At 42.4% G+C, this 27,119-nt stretch overlaps 1 protein-coding gene across 2 annotated transcripts in view; it reads right to left on the minus strand.

The window, feature by feature from the left end:
• The window catches only part of SUSD5 (sushi domain containing 5), a 100,340-nt gene extending 73,882 nt beyond the window's left edge, over positions 1–26,458 (minus strand). The window contains exons 1-2 of one of the 2 annotated variants that reach the window (XM_033930375.1): positions 26,043–26,458; positions 6,341–6,518 (exon numbers count right to left, since the gene is read on the minus strand). In XM_033930375.1, coding sequence (XP_033786266.1) covers positions 6,341–6,518; positions 26,043–26,112 — 248 coding nt within the window. In that variant the 5' untranslated portion in view covers positions 26,113–26,458. Of the gene's footprint in view, positions 1–6,340; positions 6,519–25,793; positions 25,950–26,042 lie in introns of those variants that run through there. The other variant, XM_033930374.1, reaches the window with a different exon arrangement.
• Positions 26,459–27,119: the final 661 nt, after the last annotated feature.

Consider the following 27,119-nt stretch of genomic DNA (forward strand, 5'->3'; position numbering starts at 1 on the left):
AGGTCAAGAAGGATGAGAATTAAGTAAAGATCCCTAGATCTGGCCTTGAACAAATCACTGCAGATCTTGGTGAGGGCAGTCTCTGTGGAGTGTTGGGGGTGAAAGCCAGATTGTAGAGGCTCAAAAATCTGTTGAGTTGAAAGGAAGTCAAGGCAGCGATGGCGAACAGAACGCTTGAGTAGCTTGGATAGAAACAGAAAAAGGGAGTTAGGGCGATAGTTGGATGGGCAGGTGAGGTCCAGTGAGGGTTTTTTGAGAAGCGGCTTAACCACTGCATGTTTGAAGGCTTCGGGGACAGTTGCAGTGGAAATGGATAGGTTGAGAATATGGAAGATGGGAGTGATAATAGTATGTAAAATGGGGTCAAGTAAAGGGGTGGAATAGGGTCTGAATGGCATGTAGTAGGCTTGGCTGAAGACAGAAGTTGTGCAGTTTCTTCCTCTGTGATTTCAGAAGAGGAAAAGTCAGCAGTAGTTGATGGAGGGACGAGAGGGTGGGACCAGGCAAGAGGAGCTTCATGAGTTGTTTGGGTGAAGGATGAAAAGGTGGTATGAGTTTGAAGTTAAGGAGAGTGGATGGTGGGTAGGGGAGAAGGATGTGACTTTGTAGTGATCTTGCGGATCTTGCCATGGAAGTAATCAGTCATAGTCTGGGGAGAGAGAGAAGGAGGGATCAGAGGTAGGGTGCTTTGAGGAGGGAGTCCTGTGTAGCAAAGAGATGATGGGGGTGGAAGAAAGGGACGGGAGTTAGTTAGTTGGATGCAATAGTCTTGCTTGACTTGTGTAAGGGCAGAATTAAAGGAGGTCAGCATAAATTTAAAGTGAAGAAAGTCAGCATGTGTTTGAGATTTGAGCCAAAGGCACTCAACACAGTGGGTACAGGAGCGTAAGTAATGGATACTGGGAGTGAGCCAAGGTTGAGATTTGGTACACCTGACAAAGCGGGGAACAGAGGGAGCAAGGGTGTCCAGAGCAGGGGAGAGAATAGAGTTGTATGACGAGACAGCCTCGTGGACAGACTTGGAGGCAAGGAGAGGTGAAACAGTGGTTGAGAGTGTGGAAGGATCAAGGGCTTGAAAATTTTGAAACCAGTTGGAAGTGATTGGGCATGGCTGAGGAGGAGTAATTGTAAAGGTTATCAGAAGATGATCAGAGATGGAGAGCAGTGAGGTAGAGAAGTTAGAGAGAGAGCAGTTGGAGAAAAAGACAAGATCAAGGCAGTGACCATCCTGGTGAATGGGGGTTGTGGAGCAAAGCTGGAGGTCAAATGAGGAGATTAAGGTAAAAAACTTAGAAGCATACCTGTCAGTGGGATCATCAGGGTGAAAGTTAAAATCCCCAAGAATGAGGGAGGGAGAAGATGAATCAAGGAAGCCAGAAAGCCAGGAGTCAAATTCAGTGAAAAAGGAGGAAGGGGACTTATTGGGGGAATGATAAATGACCACTATCCGCAGAGCTAGAGGAGTGAATAGGCGGACAGAGTGGACTTCAAATGAGGAAAGGTTGTGGGACTGAGGAGGGAGAAGTGATTGGAATCTGCATGAAGGAGAGAAAAGAAGCCCAACACTTCCACCTCGACCAGTAGGACGAGGTGTATGGGAGAAGTGGTAGCCACCATGGGAGAGGGCAGCAGCTGTAGTGGAGTCCTCAGGGCAAATCCATGTTTCAGTTAGAGCAAGCAGGTGGAGGGACTGGGAGATAAAGAGGTCATGAATACTTGAACAGTTTACCTTAAGATTCAGCGAATTGATTGCTCTACAATACTTATTTTCTCTTATGCTCTTGTTCGTTTTTTTTTGTTGGTCTTTACTTGTAAACCGAGTTGAGCTCCGTTGGGAGAGGACCCGGTATATAAATTGAAGACTAGATTAGATTAGATTAGGGCAGTTTGTTGGAGGCAGAATGAGCATTCCACAGGGCACATGAGATAGGGAGAGAGGAGGACTGAAGGAGAGGAATAGGTATAAGGTTAGGGAGGTTTAACACGTGGGGAAGCAAATAGCATGGAAGGGCAGGGTTTGAACCGATATCCCCAGCAGTGAGCAGAAGAAGGAGTAAAAGAGGGCGCCAAAGCAAAGGGGAATAATGATGGCAATGACGAAGACTGGTAGGGCTCAAAGAGAAAGGAGATGAATGAATGGAAGAGAGAGAATGCTTATAAAATAGGTTTAAAAGATAATGAATTGGGTAGGTTTGGAACGAAAAACTTCCATCTGCCCCTTTATACCGCTTTTTGGACATTTTTCATTCTTGAAAATGATCCCCATAGTTTTATAATGGCTACTCAGTATAGAAAAGAGTGGTTCATAGGAACATAAGAATAGCCTTATTGGGTCAGACCAATGGTCCATCAAGCCCAGTAGCCCATTCTCACGGTGGCCAATCCAGGTCCCTAGTACCTGGCCAAAACCCAAGGAGTAGCAACTTTCCATGCTACTAATCCAGGGAAAGCAGTGGCTTCCCCCATGTCTTTCTCAATAACAGACTATGGACTTTTCCTCCAGGAACTTGGCCAAACCTTTCTTAAAACCAGCTACGCTATCCACTCTTACCACAACCTCTAGCAATGCGTTAACTATTTTCTGAGTGAAAAAAAAATTCCTCCTATTGGTTTTAAAAGTATTTGCCTGTGACTTCATCGAGTGTCCCCTAGTCTTTGTAATTTTTGACGGAGTGAAAAATTGATCCACTTGTACCCGTTCTACTCCACTCAGGATTTTGTTGACTTTAGTCATATCTCCCCTCAGCCATCTCTTTTCCAAAGTGAAGAGCCCTAACCATTTTAGTCTTTCCTAGTTACTGGGGAGTTAAAAAATTAGCACCATTTAGTTGTTTCATTAAGGATGGTAGCTCCGTCGATGCAGGAATGTATACTGTAAATACTGTATGTACTAGTGTTAAAGATTTCTGTTATTTTCTCTGTCTTCTATGGACTAGTCTAGATTAGGCATTGCTTTTATTGAAACTAATATTCTTCTCTTTATAGAAATACAGCAGATTTTGATTATTAATGTATGGTATAATTTTCTGCACTTTGTATTAACCTTGAAAATTGAATAAAGATTTTTTTTTTTTAAAAAAAAGAAATATAGCAGTTTCTTGGTTAGACCTTGTCCCAGTCTCTGACTTGTATGTAAATCCGAAAGGAGATGTTTATTAAACAACTGTCTTTACAGATATCCCTCAGTTCATGATTCAGTAGCAAAAGCTATTGAATAGCAGTTTGAACGTAATGATAGAGGAGATATAGCTGGGACATTATTAGATGCTGTGAAGGCTGTTATTAAAAGGAGAATAGCAGGATTGAGAACAGCAAGGAAAAGATCTGAGGAAGTCATTGAAGAAAGTGCTGGGCAGGAAATCGCTAGGCTAGACATCATGAACAAAGATGTTGCTCATTGACAAGCATATAGGATCTCTTAAGGAAAGGAAGAAACTGGATGGCATGGATGGGCAGACTGGATAACATAACATTTCTGCTTATATATTGCAGGACCGTGAAGCTCTATGAGGATTACAACATAACATAACATAAAAATTCACTTGTATACCGCAAATACCATTAAGTTCTATGCGGTTCACAGAGATTAACAATACAAATGAATGAACATCCAATGTCTAACTTCAGAAAGATTCTATAAAAAGATGCATCTTTAAAGCACATTGGAATTGTTGATATGAGTTTGAAAGTGTAAATATGTGAATCAGATCTCTAATCCATGAGGCTGCTAGAAAGGACAGCAATCATTCCTGGAATTTCTTATATTTGCATCCCTTTGCAGAAGGAGACAAAAATAGTGAATCATGTGAATGGGATTTTCTAGAATGTTTGGAATTTGTAATAATGAAAGATTCCATAAAATACTCTGGGATTAGACCTGTTAATGCCTTAAAGAAATACAGCCAAACTTACATCTAACCCGTGCTTCAACCAGAAGCCAATGCAATCGACGATAGAAATCGGTGACATGATCATACTTCTTTAAATCAAAAATCAGTCTAACTGCTGCATTCTGAATTATGCGCAGTCTTTGGAGAAAGTTGTTACAATTGAATAGAGTAACTTAGGGCCTCTTCTACTAAACCGCACTAGCGGTTTTAGAGCGGGGAGCCTCGCTGAATGGCCCGCGCTGCTCCCGATGCTCATAGAGTTTTTTTGAGCGTCGGGAGCACTGCGGTGCATTCAGCGCGGCTCCTGGCGCTCAAACCGCTAGTGCGGTGTAGTAGAAGACGGGGTTAGTTTCCTATATACTTGGTGAACAAATATGTTTTCAAATGTCTCCTGAAATCTAAATAAGGGCTGGAAGTCATGATTAAGAAATTTAAGTCTTTGTTCCAGGACGCTGCCTGATAGGATGAGACGTTGCATAAATGTTTAGAATGCTAACATATATGCATATGTGTGCACATGCAGAGGAATTCTATATAGAGCTACAATGTATAAGTGCTGTTTCTGTGCTGAATATTTGGTGCAAAAAAGCATTCTAACAGATACGAGGCACCAAAATGGGCAGAAATGGCAGATTTATGATTACTACTACTAAACATTTCATAAGCGCTACATGGTGTACTCAGCACTGTACAATAGTCGGTATATATAAGAGACGATCTCTACTTGAAAATCTTACAATCTAATCCACAAACAGACAACAGATAAAACAGGGGAGGGGAAGGTTGAGCTACATGTTAGGAGTTGCAGGCAGCATCAAAGAAGTGAGTTTAGTTTATTCAGAGACTTACTTTACCACCTTTCATAAAATGACATATTGAAATGGTTTCAATAAACATAACATTAAAAATAAAATATAAATGTTTTTAAAGAAGGAAACAAGAGAGAAAAAAAAATTGAGGACAGGCATAACAGCAAAAGGAAGAGAACAGGTGAAGCAAAAGAAAAAAGAATAAGTAAACCAAAAAGAGAAACAGAACTAGGAACATTCAGAGTTACAAAACAGATTGACAGGAGCAAGGGGTCATGACCCATGGTGTCACTAAGCTGAGCTAGCATGACCATAAGCCATCAAAAATTTCCTTGCTTCTCTTTCTCCTGTCTCACATTTTTTCTCTTTGCCTTAACTATTAATTCACTCCCATATATCCAAAAAGAAATACATTTTTCTGTATTTAATAAGATGAACGTGGATATGTATAGGACACTGTTTCCCTTTAAGCTAACAACAAGTCCTCCACCTACAGTACTGTCAATGGGGGGAAGGTGCTGTTTCATTATCACATTTTCAATAGTGAGGGACAGGCATTCTAAATCTAATAGATGCTGGCATTGTCATCTAGACATTGGGACACTGGATCATTTGTTGTTCTATTGTCCTTGGATACTTAACTTTTGGAGGTCAATATGGGGTAAGATTAACAACGTATTGGAATCATCAATTCCATTGACGTATGAGGCATTCATATGTGGAACATTATTACATGTTACGCCCCCTATGGATCGGTATAAATGCCGTCTTTTTCTTATCATGACTGGGATAGCCATGCAGATGGTAACCCGAAATTGGAAGAATTACGATCGTCTTAATTTCCCTTTCTGGTGGGCAAATCTGTGCTCCAGCTATAGGTATGAAAAAATGAATGCCGATAGTTTTGGGCACAGTAATTTATTTAAATTGGTTTGGGGCCCGTTGACATCTTATATTGCTTCACTACAGTAGGTCTTTGATTATGAATCAGTTTTTGTTTTTTTTGTACACATCCAGGGAAGGGTGGGGGGGGGGGGGGCTATTTCTGTCCTAATTTTGACCTTTGAGTATTTACACTTGGGGTGGGTGGGAGGAGGATGGGAGGATATTATTAATTTGAATAGGGTAAGGTTATTGGGAAAATCTATGTTTCTGTGTTTTATTGAATAATCATTGGGTGGGTGGGTGGGAGAAAATGGTTGGTTATGTATATTTGTAAGTTGAATGTGCTTTTATTGACTTATTATATGTCATATATTTGTGTATTGCACTACTGAAGTTTGGAAAATCAAATAAGAATTAAAAAAAAAAAAAAATAGTGAGGAAAAGGCAAGCTCTGCAGGGCTTCGTGATTATAAATACAATATTGAGTCATCACTCCCTACTGGCAGCAATGCAGTTGGGGGACTCCTGCTCAGCTTAGAGGGAACTTTGGCAAACATTCCCTTGCCCACAAATTCTCACAATATGAACAGAGAACCTAGCTCACATGAAAATCCCTGCATTACAGGTGGGTCTATGTCACAACAGCTTAGCACCAGTCAGTTGGTACTCACCAACTCTTATTTCACACTGTTCAATCAATGCAATTGAAACCAGAAAATATAGAAATAAGCATTTGGGCATTTCCTTTGTCCTTACCCAGTAGTGCCATCCGCTAGCCATCCTCTGGTACAAATATTGAAGGAACAATCCAGTACAGCCCGGTGGAGCTCCTCAGCAGTGGCTAAGCGAGATCCCAGTATTGCACAAGATTTTTGCGCCATTAATAAATCCAGGCCTTGAGTTCCATTCTTGGATTCCACTGTGAATAGCTTCCCTGTAACACCAATAACATGCAAAGAGTTAATGATATCCACAATGGTATAGGTCAGGGATCTCAATGTCTCTCCTTGAGGGCCGCAATCCAGTCGGGTTTTCAGGATTTCCCCAATGAATATGCATTGAAAACAGTGCATGCACATTGATCTCATGCATATTCATTGGGGAAATCCTGAAAACCAGACTGGATTGTGGCCCTCAAGGAGGGACTTTGAGACCTCTGGTATAGGTGTACAGTATCTATTGAGGTATATCCTACATAATTTACTGCAGCACTGTGCTATACAGAGACTGAATGGAAGGTTATACTGAAACACTCAAACTTCCCTGTACCATGACCAAGAAGGTATTTATTGGAAGTCAAACTGGCACTTTAAAAATAAATTATTTTCACCGCAGTCTGCTGAAATCCAGTCATAGTATTCTGGGGAAGTTCTGAGAAAAGAGGATGCTTCTCTGTGTAAGTGATCATTACTTTGCTGGGAGATTTGGGACTAAAAGATTTGAATAGAAAATAATTTGTAGTTTTATCAATAAAATCTGCATTAGTTTCATTATAAAAAGCAAATATTAGTTATTTGCTTGATTAAATAATCTAACATTATTTTGCCTTAGTTTAAATTTTATTGCTTTATAAGGGAAGGGGGATGGGATATGCTAAACCGCCTTTCTGTGGTTACTCATTTTATACAGGTACTTATTAATGTACCTGGAGCAATGGAGGGTTAAGTGATATATTGAGTCCCAACCCTAGAGCTGTACATTTCTTTTGCTTTAGTGTTGTCTTATTTCCCACCTGCAGTGCCCTAGAGACTTTTAATTTATAGTCAATTATCACAATTAAGAGGACAAGAGGGAAATTTGCCACTCCAGAGTATTATCATCAGCAAGCAATTCACTCTAAAAACCACTCCCCCAAAATAAAAACATAAAATATACCAAATAATCTTAAGGCTCTTTGTATTAGTTTAGGTATCTCTACTCCCTTAGCAAGTTTAAATAACTAAACAACTCACAGATACTAAGGGCTCATTTTACAAAAGCGCGCTAGCGGTTTAATGCGTGTAATAGCGTGCGCTAAACCACCAGACATGCTAGCCACTACCGCCTCCTTTTAAGCAGGCGGTAATTTTTGGCCAGCGCGGGGGTTAGCGCGTGATTAAAAGTCACGCAGGTTAACCCCGCTAGCGCGCGTAACAGGAGCCCTAAGATGCATATAGCAACCAGTAACAAAATGGATGTTATCCAGTCTTTTGCACTGAATGCCTCATGTATGATTACCTCCCAGCTGGTAAGAGGTCATATGTGTGCACTTGATGCAAAGAGCTCCTAGCTCTGAGAGAAAGAGTCTGATCTCTTGAGGCTAGAGTAGCAGACTTGGAATTGCTGAAGGAGACAGAGGAAACCTATAGAGATATAGCAGAGAGGTTCCACCTCTAATCTGGCAGCCTCTGTGTTGCCTTTGAGAAGAGAGGCCACCTAAGAAGAGGTCATCATTTTGATGTGGTAGGAAGTGATCCTGTAGCCAGGATCTGACCTCCAGGAGATTCATTCTTCTCTTGAACAGGAGTTTCAGCTCAGGAAAGAAGGGTTAGGACAGCCATTTTATGTTATGCTATGTTAATCAAGTTTTCTATTCCACCTTTACCTATTCAGTTCAAGATTGTTCCGCAAACTGAGAGCTTTCCAAGTCAAAGGTTCACCAAGTATTATTTCTGGCAGAAGTACCGGAGGTCCCAGCTGAGATGTTTCTAGCAAGTAGAAAATATGTACCCTCTACACATAGATAAGACGTGGAACAGTAGCCTTGTGGTTAGTGCACTGCCCTGAGAACCTAGGGAACTGGATTTGATTTTATCCTAATTACCAAGTGAAACACTCCACAATCACACAACCCCAAGGAAACCAACAATTCAATACTCCAAACATCTTGTTCTCTAATTAAAAGGAATTAACTTTCAATATAGTGTTATTCTATTCAGCTCAAAGAATACCATAAGGAAAAGAGGAAAGAGCCTCAGACTCCCAGCCTACCACTGCTCATTAGCTTTCAGGCAGGCTGAACTGCTTCAGCTAATAGCCAATCTGTCGATCGAATCGGGAAAGATTCCGGAGGACTGGAAGGTGGCGAATGTTATGCCGATCTTCAAAAAAGGTTTGAGTGGAGACCCAGGAAACTACAGACCTGACCTTGGTACCTGGAAAGATGGTAGAAGCGCTGATAAAGGACTGTATCATTGATCATCTTGATGGACACGGTCTGATGAGGACCAGCCAGCATGGTTTCAGCAAAGTCAGATCTTGTTTGACAAACTTGCTGCACTTCTTCGAGGGAGTAAACAGGCAGATAGACAAAGGCAACCCGGTCAACACTGTATATCTGGACTTTCAGAAGGCGTTTGACAAGGTTCCGCATAAATGATTACTTCAGAAAATTGCGAGCCATGAATTGAGGGTGAAGTACTCACGTATATTAAAAACTGGCTGGAGCATAGGAAACAGAGAGTGGGGGTAAATGGACAATACTCGGACTTGAAGAGCGTCACCGGTGGGGTGCTGTAGGGCTCGGTGCTTGAACCCGTGCTCTTCAACATCTTTATAAACGATCTGGACATAGGTATGATGATTAAATTTGCAGACGATACAAAGTTATTCAGAGTAGTGAAGACGCAGGGGGATTGCAAAGATCTGCAACGTGACATAATCAGGTTCGAGGAATGGGCATCGACATGGCAGATGAGGTTCAATGTGGATAAGTGTAAAGTGATGGATGTCGGCAACAAAAATCTCATGCACGAATACAGGATGTCCAGGGCAGTACTTGGAGAGACCTCTCATGAAAGGGACTTGGGAGTTCTGATCAACAAGTCGATTAAGCCTTCCACACAATGTGCGGCAACGGAAAAAAGGGCAAACAGAATGCTGGGAATGATAAAGAAGGGGATCACGAACAGATCATGCCGCTGTACCGGGCCAAGGTGTGTCCTCAACTGGAGTATTGCGTCCAGCACTGGTCGCCGTACATGAAGAAGGACACGGTACTACTCAGAAGGGTTCAGAGAAGAGCGACTAAGATGGTTAAGGGGTTGGAGGAGCTACAGTACAGTGTAAGATTAGAGAAACTGGGCCTCTTCTCCCTCGAACAGAGGAGATTGAGAGGGGACATGATTGAAACATTCAAGGTCCTGAAAGGGATAGACTTAGTAGATAAGGACAGGTTGCTCACCCTCTCCAAGGTAGGAAGAATGAGAGGGCACTCTCTAAAGTTGAAAGGGGATAGATTCCGTACAAACATAAGGAAGTTCTTCTTCACCCAGAGAGTGTTAGAAAACTGGAACGCTCTTCCGGAGTCTGTCATAGGGGAAAACACCCTCCAGGGATTCAAGACAAAGTTAGACAAGTTCCTGCTGAACAAGAACGTGCACTGGTATGGCTAGTCTCAGTCAGGGCGCTGGTCTTTGACCAGAGGGCTGCAGTGGCAATTCTTATGTTCTGTATTCATGAGCTATCTCATTGGCTCTAAAACCTCCTCCCCCCTATGTTTCTTTGTGAATTTTATAACTCCCTATCAATTTTATAATTTCATAATCCTTAATATTAAAAAGTAAACTGTTCAACATATATCTACTTAGCTGCTTAGAATAATTATACAAAAAAAATATATAGAAATTAAATAATTTAAAAAAATCATAAAAATGAAGTGGAATCAAGGAAGATTGCCCCTGCAAAGTTTACACTACCTGGCTGGTACTCTGATGATTCCTGAAGATTGATTGATTATCTGTAGGTTACCTTAAAATCTGCACATAAATACCTTCATGGTGAGTCTGTTTCAATTGGAATGAGGGGGCATGGGATGAAGCTGAAAGGGGACAGATTCAGAAGTCACCTCGGAAAATACTTTTTCATGGAAAGGGTGGTGAATGCTTTGAACGGCTTCCCGGTGGAAATGGTGGAGACAAAAGTGTATCTGAATTCGGGAAAGCTTGGGACAAGTACACTGGATCTTTAAGGGAGAACAGGAGATAGCAGATGGCCTGGTTAGGCAGACTAGATAGGCCATATGGTCTATTATCTGCCTTTATTTTTCTCTGTTGCTATGTTTTCTCTGTGTAGGCAATTCCAGTTATGCCATGTCTATCACAGGCATAAGTGCTGATGCTTAAGTGTGGCAAGTGATGCACATAAAAAAATTGCATACCGGTATATTGCATTCATAACCGAGAGTAATACTTTTAAAACCAATATTTTCTTCACTCAGAGAATAGTTAAACTCTGTAATGTGTTGACAGCAGATGTGGTAGGAGTGGTTAATGTAGCTGGTTTTAAAATAGATTTGGACAAGTTCCTGGAGGAAAAGTCCATAGTCTGCTGTTGAGACAGACATGGGAGAAGCCACTGCTTGCCTTGGATCGGTGGCATGGAATACTGCTACTATTTGGATTTTTGCCAGGTACTTGTGACTTGGACTGGCCTCTGTGAAGACAGCATATTGGCCTAGATGGACCATTGGTCTGATCCTGTAAGGCTATTCTTATGTTCTTACCCATAAATGTCTTGCCCATGTGTACACCCTTTCGCATTATACACTTAGACCTCCTTTTATGAAACTGCGATAGCAGTTTCTAGCACGGGAAGCCGTACTGAATGGCCCACGCAGCTCCCCGTGCTAGAAACTGCTATCACAGTTTCGTAAAAGGAGGCCTTAGTGATTTCTATGCATAACATCTATACAGTGTCTGGAAAAACCATTTAGCATGATTTAAAACACAACAAAACAATAGTATAATGGGTTTTTTTTCTTAGTTAATTCATAATTTCTCTTAAAAGTGTCCTTCTTCAACCTTGCCCCATTCAGAGTCTTCAAACCCACTGAGCTGTTGTCCCAATGATTTCTGGGGTTTCATTAAGAGCTCAACAGTTTCGAGCGCTTGCTGGGCTGGAGCTCCATCCAGTGAAAAATTAAGTAATCAGAAATGCCTCAGATTTCAGGCAGAGGTTTCTGCTGCAGTAGGATGTTTTTGGATTACTGGAGAAATGTTGGGGGGTTCCTTCTTTTCCAGACACCAAGTAGAATAGTGCTTAATATGCACATAACTGCTGGTATTCAGTAACTTATGCGTACAATTGGCACCTAACTTAAGTGTCAACTTACAGAATGAGGGAGTGAGTTGGTACCCGAGGCAAGAAGTAGCGGTGAGATATATACCTGAGTCTTTCCAGCTCATAGCTTGAGCCTCTAACTACTGGGCTATTCATCCACTCCATAAGATTCCATTAAATCACATCATAAATGAAATGTTCATGATACATTTCATCCATTTTTTTGAAAGGTCATGACCCTCCAGAAATGTCTGCTCAAAACTATGTAAACATGAATCCAGTCCAGCACTGACTCACAAGTCCCATTCTGAGTTACAGACTGTCGCTAAGATATGAACAGACCTCAGAAGCTTTGAACCCCGCCTATCGTATACAGGTTCTCTCTATGCCTAATTTGAGGTCATTAAAAATAAGCAATAGCAACTGAATGCCATTCAGTTGGCAACTTCATTAAAGATAACATTGTCCTGCTATGCATAAAACCAATATGATCACTTTGCAACAAGCATCTTCCCTTGCCATGCCTATGAGAATTTTTTCCAATTAAGAACAAAAGCGTTGCCCTATTAGGACAGACTGATGGTCAATGAAGCCCAACATCTTGTTTCCAACAGTGGCCAGTCCAGGTTTGATGACAATGTATTTGATTATTTTGTAAGCTTTTTATGGCAGCTCATTCTGGTGGAGAAAGGTTGTACAGAATTTTATCCTATGTCTGAAACTATCTATGTAAGTGTTTAGTTTTGTGTTTTGTCTGTCCTGTGGGGTAAAAAAAAATGTCTTCTTTTGTTCAAAATTGTATTCCAGTCTGTTGGGAGCCCCTTTGTTGTGGAAGTGTACTTTCAAGACTAGCTCAGCCCCTACTGCTGCTTCACCCCTTTCACCAAAACACTTATGCCAGAGATGACCAAGTTATGTAAGAAATGAAATATATTAAATGTAAAAAAATGCACAAAAATAATGGAGCTCCTGATGTCATGCAATCTACTCTGGAATATTCTATTCTCACTTGCATTTTGGAACACCATCCTTTTTGGCTTCTTATCTTTTCTCTGTTATCACATATTTGGTACCTCCTTTGGTCGATCTTCCTCTGCTGCTGTCCCAGCCATCCACACCTCCACCTTCTTTGTCACGTCCAGACCCGTCCCAACCCAATTCCTAATACACTGACACTTTGCAACTTTTCTCATCTCTAGTGACTAGGTAGTCACTACCCTGACAACTTTATCTCATTACTTGTGACTAGGATGTTATCTTTGGGGGTTTTTTTTTTTCTTCTCCTCCCGTTGCATCACCTCCGCTTCCTACTTTTTTCCTTGCTTTCTTCTTTTCACATCTTTTAACCTATCCTTTTGTTCCTATCCTGTTTGTTTTTACCTCAAGATATTGTAACTCTTTCCTCCCCTTGACTGTCCTTTTGTGTCTAGTATTGTCAATTGTACTGCATATATTTCCCATTGAATCGCCGGGAGTAGAAGAGAGAGAGAGAGAGAGAGGAAAGTTGCAGGCCGGTGCTGGGCAACAGGGCCCCCTGGAACTATGGAGTCCAGGGCAACTGCCGTGATTGCGCCACGCCCCCCACCTTAATGCCAGCACTGCTTTTGTGTACATGTGTTGGGTACATCCCTGCCTTCATTGTCCACAAATTTTCCATGCATAAAATGTATATATAATTTGCTTTGTGTCTTGAAGGGTATTACATAAGCCACATGCTCAGACATCCACATATGGCTCTATCACAAAGCTTTGAGCATCGGCCCCAGCAAGAGAATTTCCTGCTTTCCTATCTCCTTTTGAATTCCAGTCCTCTGTAGATAAAACCTTTAATTGCAGCCTTTCAGCTAAATCCTGATCCTATTTTTCTCCTTTCAACCAAAATTGTCTCTAGTAATCTAATCCAAGTCCCCTTTTCCATCTCCCAAACCCATCCCCCAAAAGCCACATAGGTCACCTACAGCCACCTAACTATCCTGTTTTTCTGTCAGGGTGAGGCATGGGTCTTGTGGCTCTTGCCACCAAAACATGCTTCTGTTACTCCTGCATAATATGTGCTTTTCTTTAAACATTTACCTTTACCTTTAGCAGTAATGATATATTTACATGTATAAATGGTCACAGTTAAAATATTTCATTATTTAATTTCTGGTGCTTAGTTTGAATAACTAAGTGGGTTTATACTTTTGTATTTCTTTTATCATCTATGTATATTGGATGTATTGAAATGATAAACAATAAAAAAAATGGTCACAGTTAATGGTCCCTGTTTCCACAGTAAGTTCAATAGTTTGCATATGGCTGTGACTCTTCCCTCCACGCCACACTGAGGTATCTGAATGTAAAGTAACATTTTCCCTGCCTGTCAGTGAACTAGCTCAACTACAGTATTTGTTTGGCTTCAACAAAACAAATCCTGTCTCATTCAAAACCTCTCTCCAGAGGGATTTCACTATATAAAAGAAAGAGCTATTCATTTCTCGGAGGTTATAAACAGTGAGCAAATCCATAGCGCTAACGCACTGGTTCTCAATCCAGACCGCAGGAGATACCCAATCACTTTTTCAGCATATCCAAAATGAATATGCATGAGACAAGTTTGCATACAAATCTGTCTCATGCATATTTATCATAGATATCCTGAAAACCCAACTGGCTGGGTATATCTGGCAGTCCTAATTGAAAAAGATCAATTAAGCTTCAAGGTTGTTCACCCCCTCCAGGCACCTGATCTGTATTTTATTTAAAAAAAAAATCCCAACAATTCACTTTATTCTCAGAGGAAATATTAAAGAATAAATTCTAACTTTCCAAGAAGCCTATATTCCACCTCTGTGTCAATATCAGAGATGGACCGAGTGTGTCTAAATTTAGTTGTGGTATCTCTAAAATCCTCAATTATTCCAAAGTCATAAATGCCCATGAAGCTAAGAAGCATTATTATCTGCCACGCCTACACGTTAATGTTTCCTCCAAGGCAGGACATGGTCTGCTGCAGAATGAAAATTTGTCTCCTGTAATTATCACAAATGAGAGGATGTTTCCTGTTCATGCCAGGTCAGGATCTATTATGAAAGAAAATATTGTTCCTGTAGGTTTATTTCCCTTACTCCATGACCTGCTTCTCAGGATTAATTAGGACTGGACAGCAGCTCTTCTGGTGACTGTGAAGAGGAGACTAGGTGGCTGTAGCAGGAGAAACTTTCAACACAGCAGACTTCCTCCGGCAAAGTGTACTCAAAGACAGGACTTATCATGGCGTTTCAGTAGCCCATTAACAGTGTTTGAGGCAACTGAAATTTATTTATTTATTTTTAAAATTTCTATACCATTTTATTCCAAAACGGTTTACAATAAACTGTACTGTTCCCTTGGGTTTTGCAGTCCAAATGCATGACATTGCATTTCTTAGCATTAAATCTTAGCTGTCAAATTTCAGACCATTCTTCAAGTTTTGCTAGGTCCTTCCTTATGTTATTTACACCTTCAGAGGTGTCTACCCTATTACAGAGATTGGTATCATCTGCAAAGAGGCTAATCTTACCCGATAGCCCTTCAGCAATATCGCTTACAAAAATGTTAATAAGAACAGGCCCAAGAACAGAACCTTGAGGCACATCACTGGTAGCATCCCTTTCCTCAGATCTCCATTGACTACTACCCTCTGTCGCCTTCCACTCAACCAGATCTTGACCCAGTCCATCACTTTGGAGACCATCCCGAGGGTACTCAGTTTATTTATTAGACGTCTGTGTGGAACACTGCTAAAGGCTTTGCTAAAATCTAACACCACATCTTGCACACTCCCTCTATCCAATTCTCAGGTCACCCAGTCAAAGAAATTGATCAGATTTCTCTGATAACACCTGCTCCTAGTGAATCTATGTTGCCTTCAGTCCTGTAATCCACTGGATTCCAGAAACATCAATATTATCTGTTTTAAAAGCATTTCCATTAATTTAACTACCACAGAAGCCAGACTTACTGGCCTGTAGTACCCTACTTCTTTCTTCAACTTTTAGTTAGAGGGACCACATCCACCTTTCTCAAGTCCTCTCGTACCACTCCTGTTTCTAGAGAAGCATTGAAAAGGTCAGCCAGTGGACCTGCCAGAACTTCCTTAAGTTCCTTCACTTGCTGCCTGCAGCTTACTCTAAGGCTTTCCCTCTGACCTGTCCCACCCCTGTGGAAATAGGAAGTTGGATCAGAAGGGGTGTCAATACCAAGAATACCAAGATTTAAGATACTCCTGAGGGCAGGGGAGGAGATGCCAGAGCATGAATTAGAAGGGGAGGGGGAAGTGCTGGCCAATGGGAGGGAAAGAAGGATGGAGAGAGAGATAATGAACCTGGGAGCGGAGTGGAAGGTGACAGAGATACCACATATGGGGGCGGGGGGAGGGGGAGATGCTGGCCAATGGAGGGTACAGAAGGATGGAGAGAGATAATGGATTTGGGAGTAGAGGGGGAGGGAAAAAAGAAATGTGAAACAGATATTGGACTTTGGGGAGTAGAGTGGAGGGAGGGAGGGAGGAAGAGAGAGAGAGATAAGGGACTTGGGATAGAGGGGAGGTAGGAAGAGATGCTGATCAATGGGAGGGAGGGAGGAAGGGAAGAGAAGGGGATAGATGTTAGACCTGGGGCTGGGAGAGAGGGAGATACTGGTTCTTTAATCATGTGATTAATCACAAAATATTTAATCACATGATTAATTGCAATTAAAATTTTTAATTAAAATGCAGGCTTGGTTAAAACCCTTTAACATGATTCCACATAGACAACTAATAAATAAACTGAGTGCCTTTGGCAGATGTCCTAAAGTAACTGATTGGGTTAGGAACTGTTTAAATGAAAGGTGACAGAGGTCAGTGGTAAATAGAGTTCACTCTGTGGAAAGGATGTGGTGTGCTGCAAGGTTCAGTTCTTGGGCCAGTTCTTTTTCACATTTTTATAAGTAATATTGCTGAAGGGCTGTCTAGTAAAGTTTATCTCTTTGTGGATGATACCAAAATCTACAATAGGTTAGAACCCCTGATTGATGCCACCTAGTCCTGCCCATGAACTGGAAGTTCCCCCTGTTAGCCTCTACTTAATACCTTCACCTTAGCAGAACATGCTGCATCAGTAAACACGCATAAGAAGCAGGTTGGACTTATGTATCCGGGCAATCAGGGGCTTAGAACCCTCCAGGTGCATCCCAGGAAGCACCGGGAAAGGGAAGGCCTGCCATTTTGCAGAGGCGGAGCCTGCCGGCAGGAGGGAGTACAAATACCTCTTGTCTGATTTCCAAGAATGACAAGGTATGAGAGGGGGGTTTGGGGGTGTCCTTGAGTTGAGGTGTCTGACCTGACTCCCCCCAGCCCATCAGAGCCTTCTTTTGGTGGGGTGGTGGGGGTCAGAAGGTGGGGTCTTCATGTCAGGGGGGAGTGTGGGGGTGAGGTGGGGCCTGATGCACTAAAATGTGTAGTGTTGCCAAGGCAGGAAGAAGTGGGCCTCTCTCCTGTCATTTTTTTTTTTTTTTTAGTACGGGGCTTGGAAATGGGGAAGGGGAGGGGGTCCTGGTAGGGGGGTTGTGGCATCAGGGGGGTTGGTTCCACAGGGACCACCTGGTGGCAGGAGGGAGTGGGCATCCTTCCTGTCACAATTTTTTTTGTTTGGGAGCCGTCATTGGAGGGGGAGGTGCAGCCATCATCAGGGAGGCCAGCACTTATTTTGGGGGGAGGAACATGCACCAGGACTTACGCCTGCTGAAATGACGTGTAATTCCTGGCACCCAATTTGGGAATATATCCCTGGTATTCTATAACACTGAACGCAAATTTTAAAAATGTCCCTAACTCACCCATGCAGCTCCCATGGCCCCTTTTGGGTTGTGTGCTTTGGGATTTGGGTGCACATTGTTATAGATTAGTGCTTAGCAAAATGTGTGCCCACTTCCAAATTGGTGATGATTAATGCACATCTTAGATTGGCACCCTAATTTGGGGGGGAGGGGAGGGAGTAATGTGCAGTTAGTGCATGCACATGCCAAAACTAAATCGAGATGCTTTAGCACGTCCTGCATTAGACTTTGGTACTGTTGTGTCAGACATATGTTAGTGCCAACCACAGCATAATAAAAGGGCCCCTTTGAGAGTTATGCTCCTAAATTGACCTCCGAGTGCCTAATCTTTACGCAAAATTGTACTACATTCTTAAATGAAGAAGCAGAAAAAGTAGGGGGGAAATTAAAGATTTAAGTCAGGGAACAAGTTAATAGCTTAGCACAGATTTTCACCACTAGGCTCTAAAATTTAAGCTCACAAAGTTAGGAAACTAAATGGTAGGCCTATAAGTTTAAGCAAAACATTTAAACTCCTAAATTAAGATAAATTTTCAGCAGAAAATAGGGCATAAATTTAGAAGAGATTATAAACTCACTGGGGACAGTAAGATACCCATTGTATCTGAATAGAACTCACCCTGAGCTATACCTGAAAAAGGTATGGATTAAATGTAAAATAAAGAAATTAAAAAAATCCAATACCAAAAACAGCAACAACAACAACAAAAAATCTATGATGATGGTAAGAATGTGAATAAAGGATAAAATGTTTGAAGAAAGAAAGTGGCTTAAATATTGCTGATGGTTAGGTATCTGAAAAAAAGAACAGACATAACAATGTTCTTTCTAGCCTCAGTTTTGGTCCCAATGCCTTTTCTATGACAAAGAGTGCAATTTTGCCTCTTCCTGTATCCTTTCTCATAGCATTCCACAAGTTTGAAAAGTGAAATGGTCTAATCCTCCACCCCCCAGGTCCAAACCAGATTACTTTGATCTAAGTGCAACTGATCAAACTGGGGTAGGGGGTGGGAGTGAGGAGAAATGCACAAAGATATCAATATGCACAAAGATATCAATACAATCTGATAAATAATCCTCTTTGCCTAAGGAACTCAGACTAAAACCAAGCCACTCCTAAAATGTGACATGTTTAGACGAAATAATTACATCAATGCTAGCATTCTTCAAAGACAATTCTTGCTGCCAAAGATAATTCTTCATCCCGTGATTTCAGAACATTTTATAGCAATCCAAAACATATCGTACATTAAAATATGTAACAATATATCTTAAAATATCACTAAAAACTCATAAAATCAGAAAATATATTGCTAAAATTGCTAAGCCCATGTGCCTAAGGCCCCGCCCACATGAGGGGCCTAAGGCTACTGGGCCGATTCCGGTTGGCGCAGGCGCCTCAGGCCCAACCTGTGGGCGGGTTTTGAGCCGTCTGGGCCAATCAGGCCCTAAGGCCCTCCATTCGAGGGATGGCGGGCCTGCCTAATGGACGGGCTTTGGACCCCTCCGCCCGTCCAACTTTTTTCAGGTATGCGGGGTGGGGGATTTTCGGGGGTGGGAGAAGTGTCTCAGGGTCAGCGGGGGGGCGGGGGCTCACGGGTCAGCGGGTGGGGGGCTGATCGGGGGTTCGGGGAGGCGATCGTGGGGGGGTGCGTCGAGGGCAGGAGGACCCGAGATCCCTCCTGCCCTTATCTTAGTGGGGGTGGGAGATAGGGGGTCGCCTGGGCAGAAGGGGTTGGGCTCCCTCCTGCCCGGATCGAGTATGCGGGGGGTCACTTGGGCAGGAGGGGTTGGACTCCCTCCTGCTCGGATCCAGTGTGGGGGGGGGTCACTTGAGCAGGAGGGGTTGGGCTCCCTCCTGCCCAATCGTGTAAGGGGAGGTGTCGCCGGGCAGGAGGGGTTGGGCTCCCTCCTGCCCAGATCATGTAAGGGGGGGTGCTGCGGGGCAGGAGGGCTTGCGCTCCCTCCTGCCTGGATCGTTGTCGGGGGGGGGGGGTGTATCGCGGGGCAGGAGGGGTTGATCTCCCTCCTGCCCAGATCATGTCAGGGGGAGGAGTGGATCGCTGCAGGAGAGATGCCTCATCTCTCCTGCCGCTTTAGCAATCCCAAGTGCTGCGTTTGGAGTGTTTGGGGTGGGTAGGTTGCCGGGCCGCTGAGCTGCCAGCCGCCATCAGCTCAGTGGGCCCTTTTTCGGCACTTATACCTGGTTTGACTTCGTCTAAGTCAAAACATATAGGTGCTAACTAGGCAACCTGTCAAAATCTCTGCTTAAAACCTGCTGTATACCTAGGTCTAGGTCGGCCCACCTCCTGCCCTTTCCCCTCCTCTAAAAACGCCTCTTTTCGCTCTATGCATTTAGAGGCAGGGTAAAGGCCTAAGCTGGTTTTAGATACGTCTAAACCAGCTTTGGTTATGGGTACTTGGACGATCAGGCTTTTTGATCGTCCAAGTACCCATTTAACTTTTTTAGATGTTGGGTTTTTTTTATTATGAGCCCCATATTGCTTTTGGTTCCAAACAATAGAATTTACACATACCTTTTCATAGAATCCGCCTAAAAAAAATATGCTTGTAAATTCTAATTAGTGCCAGTAGATAATGGTTTGATAGTGTCCAATTAGCACTGTTTGGATCATTAATCAATTAATTTTCATGTGCAATTGGGTGTGCACCCAAATTTGTGTGCACAACTCAAAGCGCTACAATTTCTGCACAGACAAGTAGTCAAAAGTTCCTTACTTTTGAGCGCTATGAGCGCAGATGCATTACCACCAGCTATTGAGGTGGCATTAGGAGAACCCGTATTAACTGTATATTGTTTTTGTTATAAGGCTTTATATAGTACAGCCCCCATTTACTTGGTAAATAGACTCTCTATAGCTTCATACAAATACAGTAGAAAAACTCATGCTCTGTTTAACTTTCCTTCTGATAACTCCTAAAAAATAGGCCAATGCTAGATCGAGAATGTTCATATAAACAATATTGGAAATAACGATAGAGAGTATAGATCTCTGCCCGCGGTTATTTTGCCACTAGAACCCACATGTAGGTTACTAGCCAAGACTAGTTCTAATAGCAAAATAACCGCGGGCACTTGAGATCTATAGTCTCTATCATTATTTCCAATATTGTTTATATGAACATTCTCGATCTAGCATTGGCCTATTTTTAGGAATTATTAGTGTGCTGCACTTGAAAAACCGAAGGTTTAACTTCAGAAGTAAGAAATTTCATAATCATACCTTAGCGTTTCAGGTTCTTTACGATAAAGAACTTCAAACATTGTTGCTCACAGCGTGCTCTTATAAACATTTTAGAACATAGCTGTAGATCTATCTTTTTTCCAAGCACGTGACTAACTAACTTATTCTATTCCCTGGATCATGTTTACTGTTAATCATTTTTTGCAAACCGCGTTGAACTTACGGCTACGCAGTTAACAAGTACAATGTAATGTTAGTTTTTTATCCCGTTGTCCCCAAAGAGCTCAGAATGAGTTATAGGTTAAACACACATAATAAACAGTTAACAGGTTATGATTAGCTATAACTACAGTGTAGATTACAATACCGTTATTATCCTTTTTTTTTTTTTTTTTAAACTTTATTAATTTTCCAAGCAAATACAAAGTGCCATGAATTTTACAAACATTAATAATCAACATAAGCACTAGAATTCCATCAATAACAATAGAGAAGAAAAATATCCCTCCCCTCAATCAAGAAATAAACCAAGAAATATCCCCTCCCCTTAATCAAGAAATAAACCAGAAAGATATTCCCCCCCACTCACCCACCCACCCATCCCGTCCTGGATATGCATAAAAATAAATAGAAAATTAAAGACAATTATGTTGAATTAACAAAGGATGTCAATGGGCCCCATGCCAATTTAAATACTTTGCTATGCCCCAACATATCCGCATTCATCTTTTCAAATTTATAGCCTAAACATAAACTGGCCCACCAATAACTTGATACATACAAGGAGTCTAATACCAGTTTACATAATATACAGTTTATAGGTTGCAATTTACCATAGTTATCCTATAGTGCAAGTATTTTCAATACCAATATACGTGATGTATAATTTGACAGCACATGCCACCTACCGCAATGCACTGTCCCTACCCAATCTCTTCCCCTACCCAGTCCCTGCCCCATCCTGTACTAAGCTGTTAGACCCAGATTCAGTTAATACTACCAAGAACATAGGCGCCTGCAAAAACGCACGCTTACTGCTATTCTATAAAGAGCGCTCCAGGCTGAGAGCTCCTTATAGAATACCACTTAGTGCAGACTCCCATGCCCAGCGTTGGGTGTGAGGACTTATGCCAACTGAAACCTGGTGTAAATCCTGGCACACAAATTCAGTGACACTGTATACATACCTTTGTGAAACGCCCATGATCCTTTTGTGGCCACACCCTAACCCTAACCCTTTTGGGTGGCACACAAGATTTAGGCATTCTCTTTATAGAATCATATTCAGACAGTTGCACGCGCAACTCCAAATTACTGCCACTTAACACCGATAATTGATCGTTAGCAGCCAATGACCGAGTGTTGCTCATGAACTAATATAGTTGCGTGTGCAACTCAGGCTCACATCCAAATTTAGGGGACCTTTACAGGATCCGAGGTTAGGAGCCTGACGTTTACCGCACAGCCTTTTTTAACATTCACTAGACATTAGTGCGGGCTTGCACTGCTTAGTAACAACACAGCACAGTGGGGAAAACACAACCCAGTATCCGGATGAGCACAAAAAACGTCTGTTATAACAATGCCTGGTTGTGGTAACGTAACATAACATTGTGCTTATTGACCGCGTAACCAGAAGTTCAACGCGGTTTACAAAAAGTTATAAAAGTAAACATGTTACATGAAACAAGATGATTCCTTAAACAGTCAAATATTTAGAAAAAATTGTTTTCTAAAATGGCCATAGGAATGGGTAGTAAGCATCAATATTCGGAATTCGTTGTCATGAAGATCTGCCTGAGATGTCAATGTATGATTTAGAAAATTCTTACTCCTGCAACCCTGGACAAATGGAAAATTAAACAAAGGATGAGTTCTTCTACTATGTCTGTATGATGCTAAAGAAAATCTATTGACTAAGTAAGAACGATCATCCAATTGAGTTGAAAGCAGTCATGTTTCTGCCAAATCTGCCTTCTTTGAGAATCCAGATGGATCCATCCTGAGGAAGGCAGATTTAGCCGAAACACGGTTTGTGTTGGGTCCTCTGTAATATTTGTTTAACCACTAATCACACTGGATTACTCTTTTCAACTACGAAGATGATTGTTCTTTGCTAGCACAACCAGGCTTTGTTATAATAAACTTTTTTTTGTGCTCATCTGGATACTGGGTTGTGTTTTCCCCTTGTATTGTGTTTTCCTCTCTCTGAGTGGGATCCGTTGGCCTCGCTGCTTAGTAAACATGTCCCATATATAGGCATCAAATTCCAAAGAGCAGCTACGGCAGCATGAGAAAATGCCTGGGATCTCGTGCAGCCCAAATGGGTCTCTCTCACTGGCAGTATCCCTAATAAAAAGGTTTTGGTCTTGAAAATATCGACAGCAGACCAGAGCATGAAAGATCCTGTAGATACCTTCTAATCTAATCTAATGCTTGGTTTTATATACCGAGTCATCATTCTGTGAAAGCTCGACTCGGTTTACAGTAGTTAACGTAAACAAATAAGAACATTAAAAAATAAAAGCAAATTACGAGAAAGTCAAGTTTGGCAAATAAAACGGTTTTTAAAGACTTACGAAAAAATTGAAGCAAGCCTGAACTTCTTAAAAAAGATGGAAGGTCATTCCAAAGTTGTGAAAATTTAAATTCAAAGCTTGACTGAAGATCTTGACTTCCCCCCCTTAAAGTCTTAAAACTAAAACCAGTGTCTTAAAATACACCCTATAAAGAAGAAGCAGCTGGCATAGGAGTAAATGTGGAACAATACTTCGGAAGGCCACTTGTGATGCCATGACAGTGAGAAATGGGGCTGATTTATGGGTTCTGGGGAATTTCCTGAATTTATTACGCAGTACCAGTCTACCATACCGCACAACTGTCTAATATGCCCCTGTCTCTCTATTTTGTACAGAGTCAGCACATGCCGCAAAACGGCAGCTGGCCTGTTCCACTGGCATTTATTAAAAGACTCTTGCTCTCTGGCATTTATTAAAAGATATAAGAAGAAGTTGCATGCAAGACTAATGGAGCCTAATTTCCAGGCATTTGCATATACTCAGATTTAAAAAAAATATATACCCCTGTCAGGATACCCCGAGCTGCCCTGGCATATACTTTAAACTTGGTATGCATCAAATCACAGTAGGAACATGCACACACAGGCAGCGAGCAATCCTATAAACCTACCTTTAGTCATTTGGAAGGCAGGATAAAAACATTACTTTTTTATAAGCCACCAACTGTATAAATGTAAAAATATGCAGATACTTTCTAATAATCTAATAGGTACTGCTAGGGAGTCTTACTATGTGCAAGTTTACTCACCTCACATTGCCCCTGGCCAAACACATTCTGGGTAAATGGCCTTATAGCAGTGGTCTCAAACTCGCAGCCCGTCAGGTACTATTTTGAGGCCCTCAGTATGTTTATCATAATCACAAAAGTAAAATAAAACAGTTTCTTGATCATTCGTATGTCTCTTTAGCTATAAATTACAGTATTATTATGACTTAGCCAAAAGGAAAGATTTATAAACTATAAAGAGTTTTACCTCATGCAAAATTGTCATTTCTTCAATAAGACTTTAACTATTTTTTTCTAAGGCCCTCCAAGTACCTACAAATCCAAAAGGGTAAGAATTTGAGACCACTGCCTTACAGAGTAAGACACCTCCCACAATCCTGGTTATGAACTTATATGTTAGAGACACAACACATTTATGCATGGGTGGTTTGAAACGTTTGGTACAGAAGCAAGTTAAACAAGGTTATCTCCAAACAGGGCTATACAATTAGTCCAGCGAATTTCCAGTTTTTCGGTATAGCAGGAAAAATAGCTTACAAAAAAGCTGGAAACTTGATGGACTAAGGGCTCCTTTTACAAAGGCACGCTAGCGGTTTTAGCATGCAGTAAAATGCCGCACGCGCTAGCCACTACCGCCTCCTTTTAAGCAGGCGCTAATTTTTCAGCTAGCACGTGCTATAGCGCCCGCTAATCCTGTGTGTGCACTATAAACGCTAGCGTAGCTTTGTAAAAGGAACCCTAAGCGTATAACTCTCAATGGAGACTATGCTGTTCAATTTGCTTTTTTTCTAACCAAACCTTTCAAACCACCCTTGCATTACTAAAGTATTAAGTGCCACATATAAAATTGATTTTGAAGGAGTGCATAATGACTAATAAAAATGCAGATTTTCTAAAAACCTGAATCAGTCTGCACTGCTAAGATGTGAGTGGGAGATTGTCTGTCTTGTCTGTTTAGACTGTAAGCTCTTTCAAGCAGGGACTGACTTCTTTGTGACTCCGTACAGTGCTGCGTAGGTGTGGTAGCACTATAGAAATAATTAATAGTAGTAGTGTTTTCCATTATATAATGAAAATGTAAACTTATATTGACTTTATTAAATTGTCCTGAACACAGAGAGGAAAGAATACGAATTATCTTGCCGGCTCCTCTGCTATTCATCACCCTATTCTTCTGTGAAATAGTGAAATACTCGGATAAATGAGGTTGCAGAAATAGCTTTACCTCCATCTGCAGGACTAACAGGAGCAGAACCTCCTCCTCTCCCCTCTCCCTCCTCCCCTCCCCTCCCCTACCCCCCATACCTCTCCTCTACTACCTTGCATCCTCTCCAGAGAGACTGGAGAAAAGAAGGGGGGGGGGGGGAGAGAGTGTGTATGAGGTTTTGTAATGGTGTGAAAAAGCTGCCCCACTGGGATCTGCCCAGTCCCTAAGTCACTAATGCACAGGCAGAGACTGCAGCCAGCTCGCCACACAGTCAGGGCTGAATTGTAAGGGGACGCCGAACTGCCCTGCCTCACATCTGGGGCCAGGGCAATTAGCGACTCCTTGGATTGCTTTAATTGTGGGGGTGGGGGGGGGAGGAGGAGGAGAAGGGAGGGTTGGAGCTTTGCTGTGAAAAATCATTACAGGAGATCACAAGAAAAGACGCATGGTGCCAAAAAGGACGGAAGAGTGAGCATCCCGGTTTAAAAAAAAGTTTCCCCGCTCCTCAAGAGAGGGAAGAAAGGAGCCCCCGGGGGGGGGGGTGTAGTTGCACCGCAGGCACAAGGTGGAACTGACAGGAGCCGAACCTCATCACCCCTCCCCTCAACTATACCTAGGTCTGTCTCGCCACCTCTCAAACTGCTCAGAGACACTGGAGCAAACGAACAAGTCTTCAAAGGAGGGGGGGAGGTGAAGTTTTGTAATGGTATCGTTTTATTGGCCACCGGAAGCTGCATGCCCCATTCATTCGCGTGTGGGGCAGGAGAAGGTGATCCCGCTGCTACAAATCCCCCTGAAAGCAGCGCTCTTTTAATTTTTATTAGATACAAAATGGGAAGAGGGGGGAGGGGTCGGTACTCACCATCCGCCCGAACAGAGTGGACCATAAGAGACAGGGTAGATCCCACGCACAAGAAGAAGGTGAGAGCCATGGCACCACGCGTGCAGATCCGGGGTGAAAAGGGCGAGGAAGGGTCCCTAAGGCCAGGATCGGCAACCGAAGACTCCCCCCCCCCCCCGAAAGGGAGGCGAGTGTAAGCGCCCTCTAGTCACCGCTGCAAAGAGGAGAAAAAAAAAAGCCAGGCACCGGTGGCGGGACAGCGGCTTTATCCGGCCCAGAGGCGCGAGGCGGTGCGAATGGAGGTCTGGTGTGAAAAGTCACATTGCTCTGTCAAGTAAACACGAAATGGATCCGATCAGGTTAAGTGCAGAAAGGAAGGAGAGGCGCAGGGAGGTGTGACTAGCGGGCGGGCATCAGAAGGGGGCAAAGACGCTGCCAGGAATCCGAATACAAGACGCAGTTTTGATGTTGCTGTTGGAAATGAGTCGTGCTGGAAAGTTTTCTACACTCTCTCCTTCTTGCCTGACCCTCCATCCCCTCCCCCACCTTTACTATTTTTTTAAGCTTCTTAAATGTTTTGGTCTAAAAATATGTCATGAGCAAGAAGAAAGGTTGTGACCCCGCTGGAAAAAGCAACCCTACCACCCAGCACACTGGAGACAGGGAAGAACTGGGGAGGAGATGGGGGGGGGTGAGAAAACAGGTGGCAGCTGCCATCCCTCCAACTCTGTGGACCCTTTTGCTCCACGCTGGACTAATTCCCCACAGATTTGTGGGGTTTTTTTTTAACCTCATTCCATGGATGTGGTACTGGCCTGGAAACAATTTATCTATTACATTTGCTCTAAAGATAACGATAATGACAACCTTATTTGTATAGGATTTTTTTTTTTTTTGAACCAAACAGGATCGCACTACCACTTGCATGAAGTCATCTCTGGGATGGGTTGCCTGCCAACAGAGAGAGGTCTGGTGTCTGGGCTGCTCATTGGAGCTGGCGGGTGGGGGATATTCTTATATATGACTATAATTCATTCAGGGAGGGATAGATGCAAACCATAAAAATAAATAAATAAAATGTTCTGGGCATAAATTAAG

Source organism: Geotrypetes seraphini, chromosome 2, assembly GCF_902459505.1.
Source record: "Geotrypetes seraphini chromosome 2, aGeoSer1.1, whole genome shotgun sequence".
NCBI lineage: Eukaryota > Metazoa > Chordata > Amphibia > Gymnophiona > Dermophiidae > Geotrypetes > Geotrypetes seraphini.